Source organism: Gigantopelta aegis, chromosome 6, assembly GCF_016097555.1.
Source record: "Gigantopelta aegis isolate Gae_Host chromosome 6, Gae_host_genome, whole genome shotgun sequence".
NCBI classification, from domain to species: Eukaryota; Metazoa; Mollusca; class Gastropoda; order Neomphalida; family Peltospiridae; genus Gigantopelta; species Gigantopelta aegis.
This window is the reverse complement of record NC_054704.1, coordinates 15,375,249-15,396,340: the sequence shown is the minus strand read 5'-3', so window position 1 is coordinate 15,396,340 and position 21,092 is coordinate 15,375,249. Positions and strand designations below refer to the sequence as shown.

General features: G+C 38.6%; 1 protein-coding gene across 1 annotated transcript; it reads right to left on the bottom strand.

The window, feature by feature from the left end:
• Positions 1 to 2,383: 2,383 nt before the first annotated feature.
• Positions 2,384 to 19,809, bottom strand: LOC121376097 (organic solute transporter subunit alpha-like). Its single transcript, XM_041503893.1, has 9 exons — positions 19,713 to 19,809; positions 18,867 to 18,913; positions 18,252 to 18,307; positions 13,152 to 13,306; positions 12,587 to 12,660; positions 10,232 to 10,390; positions 9,653 to 9,764; positions 5,623 to 5,875; positions 2,384 to 2,813 (listed from the first exon to the last, which is right to left on the bottom strand). The coding sequence occupies exons 2-9, from the start codon at positions 18,881 to 18,883 to the stop codon at positions 2,551 to 2,553; spliced, it is 1,089 nt and encodes a 362-aa protein (XP_041359827.1). The 5' UTR covers positions 18,884 to 18,913; positions 19,713 to 19,809; the 3' UTR covers positions 2,384 to 2,550.
• Between the last annotated feature and the right edge of the window lie 1,283 nt (positions 19,810 to 21,092).

Here is a 21,092-nt window from a genome sequence, read left to right as displayed (position 1 = left end):
CATGACCATAAATTATAAAATAATTGGCGGTCTGATACCACGGCAGGCAAAATAAGATCTTCTGGCCTGTGGTGATGTTAACCGGCAAAAACCAGTGGTCAGGAGGGTAGTATTTCATAAATAATGTGTGTTAAATTCTTCTTTAATAAAAACAAAATTAAATTTTTCAGCTGAAAATTACATTCACATATCTTCTGGTGTTCAGTCCATGCAGTTAGTGTGCATGCTGTTGCTCAATTTAATGCTGCTATCATTTCATGTATATGTAGAGGAGTACGCTGTTTTCCACTTTTTAAGTAGTGTTCCATAATTTTTTTGTTTCATTTTCTTCATCTTTCACATTGCGTATCTTTATGTCAACATTTCCAGGATATAGATCTAGAATGAGTAATGTTACCTACTAGCTAGGGTGCAAGTATAGGGGTAAAATAATATTTGAAATGTAAATAATACCATAACATGGTTTTGTTAATTGTATACTATGTTTATTATTCTGGAATTTGAACGCCTTCCTTCGTGGTACCTGGTTTAATGATGATTAAAGTCACCTAGAAGAGTTCTGTTATGCTGGCATCAGTAGCTTCATGGATAATTGGGCCAAATGCATTGTGGTCGATGATGATTATATTGAAAAGTAATATACAAACATTTGGTTGATCATCACTTTCAGTATCAAGTTCTATAAACATTTTGACTGCCCCTCGTACATAGAGAAATATATATAAAACAACCACATCCAGCCATAACAGGCTTACGAGACTGTTATAAAATATGTTTAACAATATACAGTGGCTATAAGTTATAAATAATGTTACATTTACTCCAGATTTACCAAATTGAAGTGAATTTGTTTTTCTCTTTGTGTGTAAAATATTCCTTCATAGAGCATCCTCAAATCGGACCAAAGTAACTTTAAATGAATTCCTTGGTGTCGTTTATAATCCATGGATTAAAATAGGTGTTCATAGCCAAACATTTTGTTTGAAATGGCTGTTTTGTTGATAATTGGAAATTTGTATTGGATTTTAGATGTAACAATTTAACACTATTGATATAAATCTGATCATGCATATTAAACTGTATCACTGATTTCTGTAGAGTTCAGTGCATTTCAGTTTTAAATATTTTGAGTAAAAAATTGAATACTTATATTCTAGAGGTGTTTTACTTGCCAGGTAGTTTCAGGAATGTTCTGGTCTGCCAAAATACGGTTAAATTAATTTTTGTTTAATTGCATATTTTACAGAGATGTGATAGGTATTTAAAAATAAAAGCTTAACTGATTTTAAAAAGCTGAAATCTCTCTACCATTTTTTTAGGTCATTTGTTTGAGCATTTCATGTAGATCAAATCCAGTCTATAGTAAACTTTGTGAAAATTATTTTACACATAAAAGCTGAAAAATCACATCCCTGATTGGATGAAAGAATATTTTTTAACAAAGGGACCAAAAATAAGTCAAAAGAACTAAACATTATTGTCTAGTGACCATCAAGGTTCAATATTAAACTGGCATTCCTTAGAATATCCTGGACACAGTCCATTTTCTGTTTCCATTTTTTTTTTTTTTTTTTTGCACACATACATATATATATATACACACATTTACATTTCAGTTAGTTCCTTTGTAACCTAATCCATTTCATTTGTATTTATATCACAGTTGTTAACATGAATATCAAAATGAATGAACCCATACAGTTGAGAAATTGACTAAATAAAAACTTGTGAAATATTTTCATGTTTTCTTTTGATTCACTTGTATGAGTGTGGGTCGGGACCTAGCCCAGTGGTCTAAGGCCAATCGTCGCCAGGGCTATTTCTCGTTCTAGCCAGTGCAACTGTTTTAACAGACTGGTAAATAACATCCTGTACTGTGTAAAAATGCCTTGTTCTAATCAAAATAAGTGTGTTTTGGGTATTTCTTGTTTTAGCCAATACACTGCAACTGGTTTCACAAACAGTGGTATATACTATCCTGTACTGTCGTGGATCGTGCATATGAAAATGCCTTGTTCTAGTAAAACAATAAGTAGCCAGTGGCAAGAGCGGGTTTTCTTTCTCTTGTTTGGTCCTTAAAAACATGTCTGCCGCCATGCTCTTCAACAATTTCTGTTGCCCCTGTAGAGGTCTCAAGAAGATGTGCATATGGTTCAAGTCACTTGTTGGAGGGGGTGTCGGGCGACTGGAATTATACTTTTATACATAATGTCCTGTTGCTCGTACAAACCTATTTGATCGAGATGCCATTTTGTGTCCTCGGTCATACCTCGTTTTATTGGCGTTTGTATTTGGTCCCCACCCCCGTTTATTGTGTTTTGGAAAAGAGCTGGTCAAATAGTCTGGGCTACTACAATGAAATAAAAGTGACAAGAACAGCGAATAATGGTTTTGCTATTTTGAATAGAATATATTAATTAATAACTCAACAGGAAGAACTTCAGTTCAAATACGTCCATAGCGTACTTCTGTGGTACCAGATCTTGTTTCTAGTATCGACTGCACAACTGCTTGAAATGACCAAATGTATAAGCGTTTATTGCAATGGATTTATGATTCCACTTGCTCGTCCATCTTTGTTGCTGGGTTCGTACATGCAAATCCATTACTTTGTGGAATAGCGTCCTTTGAGTTGTTGGATATGCTTGAGATTTGGCTGACCGTTTGGACATGGCGATCTGTGATGGATTCGGTGGATGCATCGTAACTCTCGATCTCTGCCAGTGTGATAGGCTCCTCGGGTTTTCTGTAGTAGTACCGAGCCAGCAGGGTGAGCACGAACATTTCACCAATCAGCAGCATGTTGTTGAAAGCTGAAATAAGGAGATAACAACACATCAGTGGCGTAGAGGATAAGCCATTGTTTCTGAGGCCGATAGATGGCCTCAGATTACTGTTATCTTCCCATTTGGTTGTCCAAAATCCGGAAATTTCACCGCGCAAGTAGTCTGCTGTTTGACTGATTATTTCATGGCAGACAGCTATGAAGTGGCAACTGTTTGACTGAAGTGACGGGGGATAGCATGTAGTTTGTAAACATGTGTAACTTGTTGACATCGAAGACTTGTTTGTGGTAATTCCGGCCCATGCAAAAGTAGTGCTTTTTGTGTAAAATGGGTGTACTCCGGCCTGGTTTAGAGGGTGTGTCTGTTTAAACCAATATGCTGGGAGAAAGAGCTGGACAACAGGGGGTTGTCCTTTTCAGGGTATGTGTCCCCCATGCAGGCAAAGGTACATACAAAACGTCACGGGCCTGCTGATATTAATAAAAATGTTATAGCCACTAAGGCTATATAGAAACATAGCGAAATTAATTGTGGTCTGAGGCCAGATTCTTTGATCTCACCCAGAGCTGATTTTAATCGCTGAGCGGGGATGTGTAAGGTTACCTCAACTTTCCCTGACGCCAAATCACAAACCACAGTATTGAACAGATAGGAGAGGTGTGTACCCAGGACAGTATGCGTAAGCCATAATTTGATATAAGCCGCCCCCGTATGAATTTGTTTTAATGCAAAAAAGAAATAAAACTGTCTTTGTTGTTATGGTCTTATTTGCTTGGTTACGAATCCCCCCCCCCCCCTCCCTGCGCGTGATGTAACCTCACCGTGTGATGCAAGGGTGTAACATTCTCTTTGAGAATGGCCAATACAGCACAAATTGAAGTTTAGAGTAAAAGTCAGTATCTATCTGTGATATTTGTATTTGTATTTTTGCACAGTTCTTTACACTGTTTTTATTTATATCTTGAATTTTTCTGTTGATGTTGATCATCACCATGTTTGTTTCCATTACCATAGTTTGACACCCAATAGCTGATGTATTTTTCGTGCTGGGGTGTTGTTAAACATTCATTCATTCATTCATTCATTCATTCTGGTTACGAATCCGTGAATATGACAAGTACAGGTCTATTAATTTTCTTTCTTACACACCCGTTGGTCAGAACATCATTTGTTATTTTTGGTAATACAAACTTGTTTACACGTGTACGTGTATTAACAACTTTAAGACCTACGACTGGCTGCTTCTAGGTGATGATCAGGTCACCAATGCCATACACCCAATGAAAAAACAGCACGATCGAAATCGATTACACTGTGACGTATAGTTATCCCAACTATCATTTGTCTGTGACCTGTAAGTTAGCTATAAGTAACTGTAATTAACTTTTAGTCGCTCGTTAGATATGTTTTAAAACAACTCGTAAGATAAATGGCATCTAACGACCACTCATGTATTATTCTTTATGTATTACATCAACGAAAATGGTTTAAGGTCAGTTGAAAGTGTCCGCTACAATTATTGATATTGTATTACATAACATGCAGCAAACTATGACCTACTAAAATACATCTGCTATTACTGGTACAATGTAAAACTGCGACCATAAGATAAATTATCTCACGTTTATGAATGATGAATAGTAACCGCAACGTAAATCACCCCGGTATTAGAAAATAACCGAAATATTTGTGACAATACTAGCGCTAACCTGACGATGAATAGTATTGCATCTAAACTTTGAAATTGTAAAATAGCTACGGTTATTTTCATTTAGCTTCAGGATTTATAAGATATTAAACGAACTTCCATTTCGTATGATGTTTATGTCCGAGTGAAATAATTTTCAGTTGTCGCGAGCTTAAGCGAGTAACAATGAACATATTTTCACGACGGACATAAACATGATACGAAATGGTAGTGAGTTTAATATCCTATTTATTACCCACAATCGATCTTAATTTATATCACTCAGCTCGTTTGGTTGACGTTCCTATAAAGTTGTAATACGCCAAACGATGACGTCAAGAAGTGTCACGTTCCACTTGACGTTCTAATGGGACGTATCACTTTGATATGTACCAAGATATTATAAACCATATGGGTAATAAAATCCCATATTACATCTCTGGATTTTATAACTAGTGATGTCCAATGTTCTATTATAATTGAAAATTTATCGGTTTGGTTCTAAAGATGTGATGGTCGATTGTAAAAATCTGTAAGCGATTATGTGGGGAAATGTTAACTAATTATTCCACCAGTTTAACGTAAGATGATATAATTTAAATATGCTGAGGTTTGGGTTTGTTTTCATGTGTACATAAAGAAAAAAGATGATAAATAGTTAATAAAGGTAAAATTAGCCAGGTGTAGGTGCATGATCCTTATAATTCAAATAATTATAATGTTCATATAACTAACCATTGTGAAATTGAAAGTTGATCGGTTGGAGCCAAACGATTATAACCGATGATCGATGATGAAATTCCAACCAGTTCTCAACACTAGACATTACTACTCTAGTAGAGAATTAAAGTGGATCTCAGATACCATGTGTTCCCTTATTTCTTGCCATCAGTATACATAATTAATGTACTGACGTCCAAAGGAAACGTTACATACATAACATTTGAATAATTTTATAAATATTGTTGCTTATCGAAAATAACCAATTTAGAAACCACTTTACAAACAATTTGCATGTACATGTATCACGGAGTGCATTGTGATGTTTAGATGTCGAACTTCATGATACTTTCATATCCCACCATACCGTTTGTTGGTTTTCTATAATACAATATCAAGCCTTGTAAAGTTTCTTTTGGATGAACTAACAATTTCCTCTTGCCATGGCTGTATTATAGCCAGTACAGGCGGGGACGTTGTAGTGACTGAGGATTGTGAACACGAGCTGCTGGAGACTTGTAACAACCATCACGACCTTCAGGTTGATATATTTTGCCATGATGTGGAACTTCTTGAGATGCTTCTTTGATGCCCGATATAGGAGTACCAGCCCATACACCGCCACCAGGGACGAGACGACGTTCAGAACTGTGATATAAATGAAGGAATCGAACACATCTATCTGAAATACAGGCACAGTTATCAGTCGCTTAGTACTCTATGAAACTGGTGACAAAATAATATACATGCACTTTAAAAAATATATATATTTAAAAATACACAAAAACAACCCGTGCTAGTGCATATAGTAGTATCGCATGCACAAGACACATGTACTGAGATTGTTTCAAAGAATTACGATTCCAAAACTAACTGAATTTAAACAAAACCAAAACAAAAAGAAGACAAAACCCCTTTCTTTGTATCTTCATCGAAAACCCCACCCCCATCCACACCCTGCCCCGAGATAACAGTATGATCTCACCGTATTCTAATCCAAGTCATAAAAAAAACCCCACTTGAATAACTTTCAAATGTATCTAGTCTGTATGTGATATTTTCATCTTATTAACTCAACCTTGCACTTGGAATGATTATATTAACAAACTAATTAATTTAAAACACGTACGGCCTTATTCATAGACATAATATATGTTACAGTCAATGCCTGAAAATTTCAGGCAATCTGTAAAGTAACTGATTCACTCAGGCAATCTGTATATTGCCTAAATATTTCAGGCAATATACACATTGCCTGACTTTTCAAGGTAATTTCTAGACACATTGCCTGAAATGAAAGATCCATCATTCATTGACAGCAATTGTTATAAAGGTAAACACAACTAGTGACAAAATGCAATATTATTTAATTCACATAATTGATAATTAATCACAAGATGCACATCATTAAAACAATTAGAATATTTTTGCTACGGATTTGAGATAAATACATTAAAACATACATCACATACATCATTAAAACAATTTGAATATGTTTGCTACGGATTTGAGATAAATACATTAAAACATACATAGATGCACATCATTAAAACAATTTGAATATTTTTGCTACAGATTTGAGATAAATACATTAAAGCATACATAGATGCAAATCATTAAAACAATTTGAATATTTTTACTACGGATATGAGATAAATGCATAAAAACATATCACATACATCATTAAAATATTTACAAACTAGCGCTTCTACACATTTATTTATTTAGACAGGTCAGACTGGAGAGGCATCTGCTATTGCACTTTACACCTGCCTTGTAGCACTTGCAGCGGTTTGATGAGTATCGTTTGCCACTCATAGCACAATTACATTTTGCGTAGCCCTGACCTCCACCCAATGACTCGTTTTTCACTGCATGTCTGAGTCCCACCTCAATGTCGGTACACATGTCACTTAAAGTATATAACTTTTGGTTACATAAATCAAACTGGTTCCTGCGGTATCGTCCTTTAAGTAGTCCTGCGTGAACTGCAATGCAGTACAAGTAATTTTGATCTCGATCAACAATCACACCCATGATGTTACGAGGATCCCCTTTGCCACGGTCTACCAAAGGGATAGGAATGGTCACGTTGTCTCCTGGGTTACCAGCAACATGCTTCAGACGACTTCGTTTGACCATGCGTTCTGCTTGTGCCATATGACACCATCAGCTGCTCGCTTACGTTGAATATAGATGTTCTCTTGCTGCACTGAGAGTTGAGCTGGTTCTTATAGATGTAAAATAAAACGTTGTTAAATATTTTTTTAAGTATTGATAATACATATATCAGTTTACTTTTTATTACATGAAAAACCACCGAGAGAAAAATCTTGTCATCCATTAACCAAAAAACCTGTTATATTAACATATTATTAATAGTACTAATTGTGGCATAGTGGTGAACTATTTTTGTTGTGTATGAAAAAGAAATAATATGCACAAAGTACAGAGTAAAATTAATTTTAAAGTGGTTAATTTGAAAGTATTACTATACGGTGATAACATACACAGCGTGCCATATAGTGACGAACAGTGAACATACCTGACAAGGATTCGGGAACATCATTGGCGACGTTGACTGTGTCCTGCTCAGGTCCATCAGATTCTGCAGCATCCATGTTTGATGAACTGTCTGTTGTAGCATATGCTGCAATGAGATCCTTTTCAGACACCATGCGTTCCAGAATGTCAGTTGGTAAGACAGAGGTACGCAATCCAATTCGTGCATCAGTACCGAATAAGGCCTTGTATGGTGTCTGCTTGATGCCAGAATGATAACTGCAGTTTTTCTGGAATTGAACAAATCGCAATCCCATAGGCCAGTCTGTTGAGTTGTTATCACCGAGCCATGCAATCAACATATGTTTCACATCACAGTTCAGCCGCCCAACGGATCCTTGAGGGTGCCGAGGCTTGCCGTGAACCATGAGGAGATCGGGCCACAGAACCTTGAGTTCTGTGATGACAGATGCTGTAAACTCGCTGCCATTATCACTCTGTAGAATTTGAGGGCACCGAGAAGCAGAAATATGTCCATCAACTGAAAGGCTACTTCTACTGCACGTTTAGATGTTAGTAGGCGCAGGACACAGTATTTTGTCAAATGGTCTTGATAGACCATGATCCACTTGTGTGGTGCCTTTGTCATGGATGGCATATCAATTAGATCCACTTGCCCTCGTGATCCAAAATCCTTTGATAATATCGGTCTCACGACAACCCCTTTTGTTGTAGCACGTTTTCTTTTCTTCTGGCACTCAATGCAAAGAGACTTAAGAGTTCAGTGCTTTCCCTCGTAATGTTTGCATATCTAGACAAAAACGTAACCATTTTGTTGAAATGTGAGCACGCTTAATGATGTCATACATTTCATCAATGTTCACAAAGTATATTGGTTCCTCTGCCGAGTTGGCACGCTTGCGAATTAACTTCTCCACATCACCACATTGGAGCATTTTGTACCGTCCTAGAATGTAGTATTGTCTAGCAGTTTTTAATTTGACCGAATAAGCTTCCTTCAACTCATCCATCGTTTAGAAATATTCCTCTTTCAGCATAAGCACTGACTTTGTATCACTGGCCTTCTTTGCTAGAAGTAATTCCTTAAAACGAACATCCATTAACTCTGCCATTGCTAAGAGCAACTGGCAACTGGCAACTGTATTTACGTGCCCCTATCCACAAGGGTTCAGGCACGCCCGCCCCGGATCTAGCCTCTGACTTCGCCAGTGACCACCTCCGGGGCGGGAAGGGGGAAGGGGGAGGGGGGGGGTAGGGGGGCTGAGATGCCTGCCTATCCATACTGTATTTATGGAGAAACACCTTTACCCTGGCTTCTAATCCGTTGCAAAAACATTCATATAACCATATCAAAAGTTATTATGAATACATGTTCAACGGGCTTCTAATCCATTGAAAAAACAATCTATTTTAAGGTAATTAACCGTTACGATTATTCTTTCAAAGTATAGAATTAACAGATTAAGACAGTGTGAGATTAAAAGCAATATTTTGAATCTTAATTACTTTGATGTCAAGCTTTTCGTCAGTGTTTTGTTTTTGAAGAATGTCTTTGTGGAGATTTTTATTTGAAATAAATTACATAATTTTAACTAATATTGCATTTTGTCACTAGGCGTGTTTACCTTTACAACAATTGCTGTCAATGAATTGTGGATCTTTCATTTCAGGCAATGTGTCTAGAAATTACCTTGAAAAGTCAGGCAACGTGTATATTGCCTGAAATATTTAGGCAATATACAGATTGCCTGAGTGAATCAGTTACTTTACAGATTGCCTGAAATGTTCAGGCATTCTACAGATTGCCTGGTTTTACACATTGATTGTAATATATATATATATATATATATATATATATATATATATATATATATATAGCCACTCGTTGACACTGAAGTCAAGAACTCTATTATGTTAACAGCTACCTCTTGCATACCTTTCCCTTTGTGTATCTGCCATCAGTCCACATGACAGCTCCTAGGAATTTGAGGATTGGACGCAGGAACACCACTTGGTGTACTAAATACTTTATTCTCTTCAGATTGGACCTGTTGTACAAAAAGTATATCAGATACAGACATTTTTAAACATGAGTCTACAATTTGTTATGCACCTTCTCCATTTGTGCATGCACGCAAGGACATGACTAGCCTTAAATCAACTGTAAACAAAACTTGATTGATGAATGCTGATTAACAATATTTTTTATGGCAATATTTCTTTTAATGTTAAAAAAAGAAAAACATACGGTCATAGCTGTGTTAAGCCTCCAGGCGCGTGTGCAGAGGGATGGGGGTTCGGGGGTCAAAACCTCTCTGTTTAAATCGAAGCAGAAGACAATCAAGACAATAATATAGAGTCTTCTTCAAGTAGACAAAAGAGAAACTACTAAACTGAAACTAAACAAATAGGAGTACGTTTTCGGCCCAGACCGTAATATATTGATGGTTATTACCGAAGAATTGATTATATCAGATTCAACTTTCTATCGAATAAGTATTTCTGTCAGCTTTACCTGGTAAGTGTGATTTTCGGACAGCAGCAGATGCAGCACGCCAATGGAGGACTGCGAAGAGGAATCTTTTCTCCAGACATCGTCCTCACCATGTTCTTCTCGCCGCCGTGGTAGTGGATTATCAGTCGCATGAAAATGTGCAGCGATATTGACACGTATCTGGAAATATGGCATGGTGATATGATGATGTGCAGCGATATTGACACGTATCTGTAAATATGGCATGGTGATATGACGATGTGCAGCGATATTGACACGTATCTGGAAATATGGCATGGTGATATGACGATGTGCAGCGATATTGACACGTATCTGGAAATATGGCATGATATGAAGATGTGCAGTGGCATAGACACGTATCTGGAAATATGGCATGGCGATATGATGATGTGCAGCGATACTGACACGTATCTGGAAATATGGCATGGTGATATGAAGATGTGCAGCGATACTGACACGTATCTGGAAATATGGCATGGTGATATGATGTGCAGCGATATTGACACGTATCTGGAAATATGGCATGGTAATATGATGATGTGCAGCGATACTGACACGTATCTGGAAATATGGCATGGTGATATGAAGCTGTGCAGCGATATTGACACCTATCTGGAAATATGGCATGATGATATGATGATGTGCAGCGATATTGACACGTGTCTGGAAATATGGCATGGTGATATGAAGATGTGCAGCGATACTGACACGTATCTGGAAATATGGCATGATATGAAGATGTGCAGTGGCATAAACACGTATCTGGAAATATGGCATGGTGATATGATGATGTGCAGCAATACTGACACGTATCTGGAAATATGGCATGGTGATATGATGATGTGCAGCGATACTGACACGTATCTGGAAATATGGCATGGTGATATGAAGCTGTGCAGCAATAGTGACACCTATCTGGAAATATGGCATGATGATATGATGATGTGCAGCGATATTGACACGTGTCTGGAAATATGGCATGATGATATGAAGATGTGCAGTGGCATAGACACGTATCTGGAAATATGGTATGGTGATATGATGATGTGCGGCGATATTGACACGTATCTGGAAATATGGTATTGTGATATGAAGATGTGCAGCGATATTGACACGTATCTGGAAATATGGCACGGTGATATGATGATGTGCGGCGATATTGACACGTATCTGGAAATATGGTATTGTGATATGAAGATGTGCAGCGATATTGACACGTATCTGGAAATATGGCAAGGTGATATGAAGATGTGCAGCGATATTGACACGTATCTGGAAATATGGCACGGTGATATGAAGATGTGCAGCGATATTGACACGTATCTGGAAATATGGCACGGTGATATGAAGATGTGCAGCGATAGTGACACGTATCTGGAAATATGGCACGGTGATATGAAGATGTGCAGCGATAGTGACATGTATCTGGAAATATGGCACGGTGATATGAAGATGTGCTGTGGCATAGACACGTACCTGCTAATATAGCATACGATACACAACACTTATAGCACAACAAAAATACAATAATTACAAAAAACACTGAAATTATCTAATGGACATAGAAACTGCACATAAAGGATTATATGATGTAGGCGCACAAAACATCAGCATTTCTTAAAACCGTGATATTAGATTGAGAAACCACAGAGAAATAAAAAGTTTAAGTGTGTTTCGTTCAACATCACCACTAGAGCACATTAATTAATCATCGACTATAGGGAAGGAAATGTTTTATTTAACGATACACTCAACACATTTTATTTACGGATATATGGCGTCAGACATATGGTTAAGGACCACACAGATATTAAGAGAGGAAACCCGCTGTCGCCACTTCATGGGCTACTCTTTTCGATAAGCAGAAAGGGTTCTTTTATATACACCATCCCACCGACAGGATAGCACATACCACGGCCTTTGATATACCAGTCGTGGTGCACTGGCTGGAACGAGAAATAGCCCAATGGGCCCACCTACGAGGATCGATCCCAAACCGACCGCGCCTCAAGCGAGCGCTTTACCAGTGGGCTATGTCCCGCCCCCTCGACTATAGGGTGTCAAACATTTGGTAATTCTGACACGTAGTCCACAGGGAAAACACGCTACAATTTGCCATTAGCAGCAATGGATCTTTTATATGCACTTTCCTACAGACAGGACATATCACGGCTTTTGATATATCAGTCGTGGAGCATTGGTTGGGACGGGAAACAATGGATTATATCCTACGACCAATGCACCCCAGACCAGCGCTCAATCTACTGAGCTAAATCTGAGCTAACCGTCCCCCCTCCCAGAAACTTAATGAAAACTTTTACTTCAAATCGCTATATATAAAACTAGTATACGTACACTGATGATATAAGACTGTTAATAACTGATGACCGTGGCACAACGACCGTCAGCATAGAGGTGAGTGAAATTGCCTGGAACAAGAACAGCAGCGAGTCCATCACATCTGGTTGGCACTCAACAGGAGTTACAGATATAGTTCCCCGGGACCAGAAGGAGAGGGGATGATGACATAGGCATTTTCACCTTAGATGTAGAACAATATGAGCATATTGACGAAATTCAAACCTACTGCCCCGAAAACCAGATACATGGGTTTTATTTACATTAACCTAACTATACTGAAAAACAAAATAACAGCAACTATTTCTTTCAATTATTTAAATTTATTTAGTTTGAATTCCTTTTATTTAGTTTTTGTTTCTGTTACAATTATCAATGTCTAGTGAATAATGTTAGGCCCATTTTGACGGTCTATTTACTTAATTAACAGTAGGGCCTATTACGAAAGAAATACCGTATATACGGTATTAAAATATTCGCCCTTCTTTTGCTGTTTCGTATGGGTACTACTCTGGACCCACTCATGGATGTTTTAAAATGGTTTATAAAGTGATGAACTAACTGGATGAAGTCCAATCTGCCAGACGGAGAAGACCTTGGTGTGCCACGAGTGGTAGTACTTGTTTAAATACCAGACACTCTCGAAAAATATCAAACAGACGACGACTGTCAACACTGCACTGGCGATGACAAACACCAGCTCTACAGTGGAAATATCTGGAAAAAAGAGGAAAAGAAGCAAAATCAGGGAAGGAAAATTATTGGTGTGTCTATATTTACTGAAGGTCAATCAGGCACAAATTCAACTTGGGTTAGAAATCCTGCCCAAGACAGAAATAACAAGATCTATATAAAAGTTAGTTTAAACATTGCAGAAATTATTATTTAAGCTTTGCTGAATCAAAAGGCATAACAAATTAAAAGCATATTCTGAATCATTTGTAAAATGTAACCTTGAAAAATAATGTTTATTTAATAACTCATTTGGGGACGAAATCTAGCTCAGTAGGTAGGAAGGAAGGAAATGTTTTATTTAACGACGCACTCAACACATTTTATTTACGGTTATATGGTGTCGGACATATGGTTAAGGACCACACATATATTGAGGGAGGAAAATCGCTGTCGCCACTTCATGGGCTACTCTTTTCGATTAGCAGCAAGGGATCTTTTATATGCACCATCCCATAAACAGGATAGCACATACCACGGCCTTTGATGTACTAGTTGTGGTGTAGCTCAGTAGGAAAGTACTTGCATGAAGTGCTTGGGTTGTATAATCCAACCCCCTCAGTGGCCCCATTCTCTGATCTTTTGGGGTTTTTCCTTTTCAACCATTACCCCACGATTGGTATATCAAAGGCCGTGATATGTGCTGTCTTGTCTAAAAAGTGCATATAAAAGATCCCTTGCTGCTAATAAAAGATATGTACGAACTTTCCTCCCAATTACCAAACGTTTGACATCCATCCAATAGCCGATGATTAATAAATCAATGGGTTCTAGTGGTGTCATTAAACAAAACAAAATGTTAACTTTTTAATCACAGTGTATAAGTAGGGGTTATTAAGTAACATCATAATGTGGCAATTACCATGAGAGAAGAAATGTTATTTGCCGCAAAGGTGTTTCATATAATTTTAAACTTGATGGGCTCGTGGTTAAAGCATTTGAATGGCCTCAAAGCTATTTATTTCGCACCCCAGTACAGGCTCCAGCCAAGAGTGACTTTCAGTAGCTCAATGGAGTAAGGCTACTACACCGACTTCTGCCTAACCACTAATAGTGGAGCAAATATCTGGTGCTATCTTTCAAGGGGGTGGTCTACGGAGTATAACATTTATTATTATATACCAAAATGTTCGTCTTGGTCTGTAGTTTTCAAATCCTGTTTATCCCATAGACAGGATAGCACATACTACTGCCTTTGATGTGGTGCACTGGCTGGATAAATCTGATAGATGGGTGTCAATCAAGGTGGTAAGCTTATATTGGGAGTGGCTGACAATTGGGATCATAACGAATGGACCGTAGCTGGCAAAAGGACCACTCATACCATGACCTCTGTCTTAGTATCTCCAAAGATTGGCGGGAAAGTATCTTTCCCACGAATACCCAGGGTACAAGACAGAACTTTCGATGTATCGTAAGTACCAGGTAAAAAGGTTAAGATGTTTGTGATGAAGACTGTTCATGCTCTCTTTGTTAGCAGCCCTGTACTGTAGCATGTGAATGTAAAGTTGCAGTCGCTAATGATGAAGATTCTGATGCCGCAATGTGCACAAATGTCCATACTATACTAAATAAATTAAAAACTTCACAATCTAAAATTTGAATAAAGTCAGTGAGAATTGAAAGCAGGTATTTTTCAGGAATAAATATTTTAATGGCAATGTCTACACTCCATTTAAAGCCCACCACAGCACACGTGACCCGATCCATAGCACGTGCACAGCACCATTAAGGCAAAAGTGGTTTTGCATGTGCCACTGGTGACCTGACTACAATAGCACACGTGTTTTCATCGTTACTTGTTCAGTAGTCTAACAACGAAAAAACACATTAAAATAATATTTATTACGACCTGTTTCGATGCTACACCTAGCAAATGTGCAGCGGGAAAGTCAGTGGTTAACGTTGCAAGGGCGTTGAGTTGCAGTCGACGGGCAATTTATGATCTGCGGACACGAGTACAACAAACGGGCACCACAGCTGATCGCCTCCGACCGGGTAGACCATGTGTGATGTCATAAGCAGATGGCCGTCATATTGTGTTACGTCACCTCGGCAACCGTTTCATGACAGCAACCAGTAATGAACTTTTCAGACGTCGGGTGTCCGCGCAAACGATCCGAAATCGGTTGGGAACTGCTCACCTCCACGCACGGTGCCCATATGTTGGACCCATTTTGACCCAATTTCATCGACGTCAACGTTAACTGTGGACACAACACCACTTGCGATGGACTCAGGGGAAATGGAATAGAGTCGTGTTTTGCGATGAATCAAGATTCACATTGCGATTTGTCGATGGCAGGCAGAGGATTTGGAGACGACATGGTAAACGTCATGCTCAGTGTTGTGTCAGTGAAGTTGACAGATTTGGAGGCGGAAGTGTAATGGTTTGGGGTGCTTTCTGTGGAAATGGACGTTCTCCACTTCTTGCATCCGTGGCAACCTTAATGCTGTTGCATACCGCGACCAGGTGCTGGCCCAGGAACTTGTGCCCTTCATGGCAGCTCATGATTAGGGCCTCCACGAGTCCAAAGTATTGGACTCGAGTACTCGAGGGTCAAACTCGACCCGGACCCGAGTACCCGACACTTACACTAGATTATGATGAGATTAAGGAATAAACTTAAATAGCATTACCGTCCTCGGTGGCGTCGTGGCAGGCCATCGGTCTACAGGCTGGTAGGTAATGGGTTCGGATCCCTGAGTGAGTGCTCCGCAAGGCTCAGTGGGTAGGTGTAAACCACTTGCACTGACCAGTGATCCATAACTGGTTCAACAAAGGCCATGGTTTGTGCTATCCTGCCTGTGGGAAGCGCAACTAAAAGATCCCATGCTGCTAATCGGAAGAGTAGCCCATGTAGTGGCGACAGCGGGTTTCCTCTCAAAATCTGTGTGGTCCTTAACCATATGTCTGACGCCTTATAACCGTAAATAAAATGTGCGTCGTTAAATAAAACTTTTTTTTTTTTTTTTTAATTTCTAAATAGCATTATGCATTTTAATTCCAGCGCTGAACATGGATGCCAAATTATGCCATTGTATTGCATTTAGAAACCGGTTGATATGTTCAGTGATGGATGGACGGCAAGTTTAAAAAGAGAAACTAGCGCATGGTCATATAATTATTGTGTAACTTGTATCGTTGATTATCTACTGCTGAAAGTATTGTCCTACATTGTCAAATGTATTATAGTTGAAAATTGTATTCCACCTTTTACGGATACTAGAGTCCTGTGAACGGAATTGAGTCTTGCGAGACTCGGCCCGTGCCCGAGTACCCGAGTACTCGTGGAGATCCTACTCATGGTCCAGGCCTGATCTTTCAGCATGACAACGCCAGACCCCACACTGCCATCTTGACAAGGGTTTACCTGATGAACGCCTTCAAGGTCACCCGATCTGAATCCCATCGAACACGTCTGGGATGTGCTGGGAAGACGCCTGCGCGCTGTTAGGAACCCTCCACATACTTTGCAGGAACTTGGTGCTTCATTAGTGGAACAATGGTGCCGTATCCCTAATGCAGTCTTTACACGTGGGTACACATGAAGGGCATACGCGCTACTGAATCTGTGATTTCATCAGACGACCCTGCTTGTGAATTACTATTTTGACTGTGGTTTTGACAAATGCTGTGGGCGCATCGAACAGATTTTTGACTCAACATTTATTTCTATTCTTTCTTTGGACGTCATACCTTATTTAAAACGTTATTCTGTCATATTTGCTAATTAGCCAAGTTGAAACGGTTGTGAAGTTTTTAATTTGACTCGGTATATTCTTTTTGTCATGTTCACCGAGGGATATGACAGTGAATCAGACTCAGACAATTAAGCTTGGAGCATACTGCTTCATTTGAATTACTGAAGACTGAACATGTGTTATTTGATTTGATGTTAACTTCCCAGTCGGTGGATAAGGCTTAATCCTATTTATATGTTATCATTTTGTGTTAAGCATAGTTCAAAACAATGGATAACAAACTTATTCACTAGTTAGTTGACAAATGGACATTTCATAAAAGACCAGGAACAAGGTGTTTTGTTTTATATAATTGCTGTTAACAGCCATATTGGATGCATTTGTACGAACCATATCCAATAAGTAATGAAAAACCAGGCATAGCGTTCATGTAAACAGTACTAGGAATACATCTAAGAGCATTTGCAATCATTTAAAAATAATTTGCTCCATTAGGAAGCTCTCAGAGGCAACCAGTGTCACTTAATGTAAAATTCCTATTTTTGGTCACCATCTTGGACGCCATCTTGAATTGTGGAGTTATGCAAGGTTTGCCAAGGTGGCAAACACTGGATTTCAAAACTAGAGACCAAGACGAACATTTTGATATATAATAACAAATGTTATACTCCGTAGACCACTACCTACCATTTTTAGGCTACTTGTGGGATCATATTTGCTCCACTATAATCATTTTTAATTTATTTCATTTCAACTTATTTTCCTACTTATATCCAATTAAGGTTCAAGCACGCTGTACTGGGCACACACCTCAGCTATCTGGGCTGTCTGTCCAGGACAGTGGGTTAGTTGTTTAGACTTAGTGGTTAGTGAAGAGAGAAGAGGGTGTAGTTGCCTTACCCATTGAACCCTTAAGAACTCGCTCTGGGTTGGTGCCGGTACCGGGCTGCGAACCCTGTACCTACCAGCATGTAGTCCGATGGCTTAACCACTACGCCACCGAGGCCGGTAACAACTAATCATTGGCTCCTATCCACCAGAGACAACTCAGATAGTTGATATGTGAGCCCAAGACAGCGTGTTTGAACCTTATTTAGACACAAGCACGAAACTCAGTTTAACTTAAACGAAAACTTAACGAAGACAGCTAAAATAATTTTAATAGCTGTGAAATATTTGGATGTGTTTTTTCGAGTAATTCCATGATAAAATGATAGTGGTTTACCCTGAAAATACTTGTCCGAGTAAGGCAGAGGATCTGAACAATGGTCTGTCATGTTACTGTTAAAACAAAAACAGTATTCAGTTTGTATATTTATTCACTATTCGGAACACCATTAATATATATATATTCAATATTTACCTGTTAATTGCCCTGTACAAGCTGTGTAAACAAATATACAAACGCACGAATGCACATGGGTATACACACACCTATATCTGTACGTAAATACACACGCACACACACACGTTCAAGAATGCATACGCATACACTTCTATATGCATATATAATAATAATTATTAATATTTTGTTTTCATTAGTACCTGTATAACACATTTAACATGAAGTCGATTATCAATCATACAACTGTGCTAAGTCTCCCCCCACCCCCAATCCGTCTATGTCAAATCCATATGTCATCATTTCTGGAACAGTCCTGGCAGAAACGTAAAAGAATATTCAAATAGTTATTGATTTTACAACCCTCATGTATAGAAGAAAGCAGCTGTTAGGTTATCTACTTTATAGAATATAAATATATATTTAAATATAAATATAAATATATATATATAATCGGTATATAGTTGTATACTAACATTAAAATCGAATTAATCTCACCTGGTTTCGTTATCCATTTCAGCAAATCAATACCGAGATATTATTACCTGAAAGATAAAGACTGAAGAAGTATCGACCAGCCACAGAAACAGGGGAACTGAAGGAAATAGATGACATGAGAAAACAAAAGAAACTGATTACAGGTGAAAAACACACAACGCACGAGATTTGTCAGCTATTTCATTATACTTTTCACCAACGAATGTCTGTTTAAAGTGACGCAACCGGCCCCGGTGGCGCAGTGGTTAAGCCATTGAACTACATGCTGGTAGGTACAGGGTTCGCAGCCCGGTACCGGCTCCCACACAGAGCAAATTCTTAAGGGTTCAGTGGTTAGGTGTAAGGCCACTACACCCTCTTCTCTCTCACTAATCACTAACCAACTAACAACTAACCCACTGTCCTGGACAGATAGCTGAGGTGTGTGCCCAGGACAGCGTGCTTGAACCTTAATTGGGTGTAAGCACGAAACTAAGTTGAAATGAAATAAAGTGACGCTCATAATTATATGTTTATGTAATATAGTAGTAGACCTTATTATTGGATAAATGGATTGGTTGACCCCAAAGACATATCTTGACACACGTTAATAAATTATCTGTCCGTCCGTCTGTCTGTCTGGCATTCTTGGATACCTTTAGTACATTTGTCAGTTGATATTCAGCGCTGCCTATATACAATAAAATAGGACACTGATGTAGCCAAAATTTATAGGGGGAAGCACCCTAACAAATACCCTTCCAAATAAGTTCTGTAAGGATTGTAAGACAAACCAATATATAAAGTAGAGAGAAAAAATAATGTTATAGAGCTATTACATGGATAGATCCATTTTTGAAAACCTACTGTAACTCTGTAGTATGACGCTCGCCTGATGTGCGAAAACTGCAAGGAGCTGCAGGATCGATCGCCCTGGATGAACGGCCTCGGGTTCCACCCCTCGATCCGTCACAACAAATGCCTCACGACTGGTAAATCAAATGCAGTGGTATGTATTGTCCTTCCTGTGGAAAAATACATATTAACGATTCCTTGCTGCTATATCGGTAGGAGAAACCTAGACCCCCCCCTCTCTCTCTATGTCTCTGTCTGTCTGTCTGTCTGTCTGTCTCTCTCTCTCTCTCTCTCTCTCTCTCTCTCTCTCTCTCTCTCTCTCTCTCTCTCTCTCTCTCTCTCTCTCTCTCTCTCTCTCTCTCAAAATAACCATGTATTAGACACAAATTAGCCGTAATTTTAAAATGTGCCGAGGTGTTGTTAAATACATACATGTATTAATTTTCTTATGTACATATGGAAAAGATGTGTCGAACTCACCAGGCATACATAGTACATCCCCCGTCGGTGGGCCCATTGCGCTATTTCTCGTTCTAGCCCGTGCACCACGACTGGTATATCAAATGCCGTGGTATGTGCTATCCTGTCTGTGGGATGGTGCATATAAAAGATCCATTGCTACCTGAAAAAAAAATGTAGCGGGTTTTCTCTGAGACTATAATATGTCAAAATTACCAAATATTTGACTTCCAATAGCCTATGATTAATAAATCAATGTGCTCTAGTGGTGACGTTAAACAAAACAAGCTTTAACATAATACATCCTGCAAACATTCTCAACTAAACCTGTATGTACTACCTGTCTTGGTGTATCTCGATTCTCACACGATTCTTTTCAACTCGCACTTCGATGGAATATAAGTGCGGGGTGCAGCTGTAGGCGTGCGAAGGGTCGCAGGATCGGTCGCACTCGATGAACCAAGATTTCCCCCGTCAAAATACGAGTATGTAAGACACCGAATAACTTTAGTTTAAAACTGCGCTGAGGTGTCGTTGAAAAAAAACCCCAACCTTTTTTTCATTCTTTTGCGTAAAAGTCCAGTGAAATTTCACAAACAACATTACACGTGAGAATTGTCTCGCCTTCAGATCAGTTGATAAGGCGATTTATGACTGGGCACAATGTTTACACAGTGTTAATATATTTAACACATCGGCATATGCTGACTATTGGATATTTGAACAAACCCACCTACCAAGAGTTAACTGCTATTACTAACTATGAATGGATAGCCTTATCAGATTAGCCGAATTAATAACAATATATATAAATTACACACACATACATTTATATCTGTATCAGTCTGGTGATAAATTTTAGGATAAAGCTCGGTGGACCAGATTTGAGATTACGAGGCGGAGCATTCATTATGAGACGTTGGTTAAACTGTG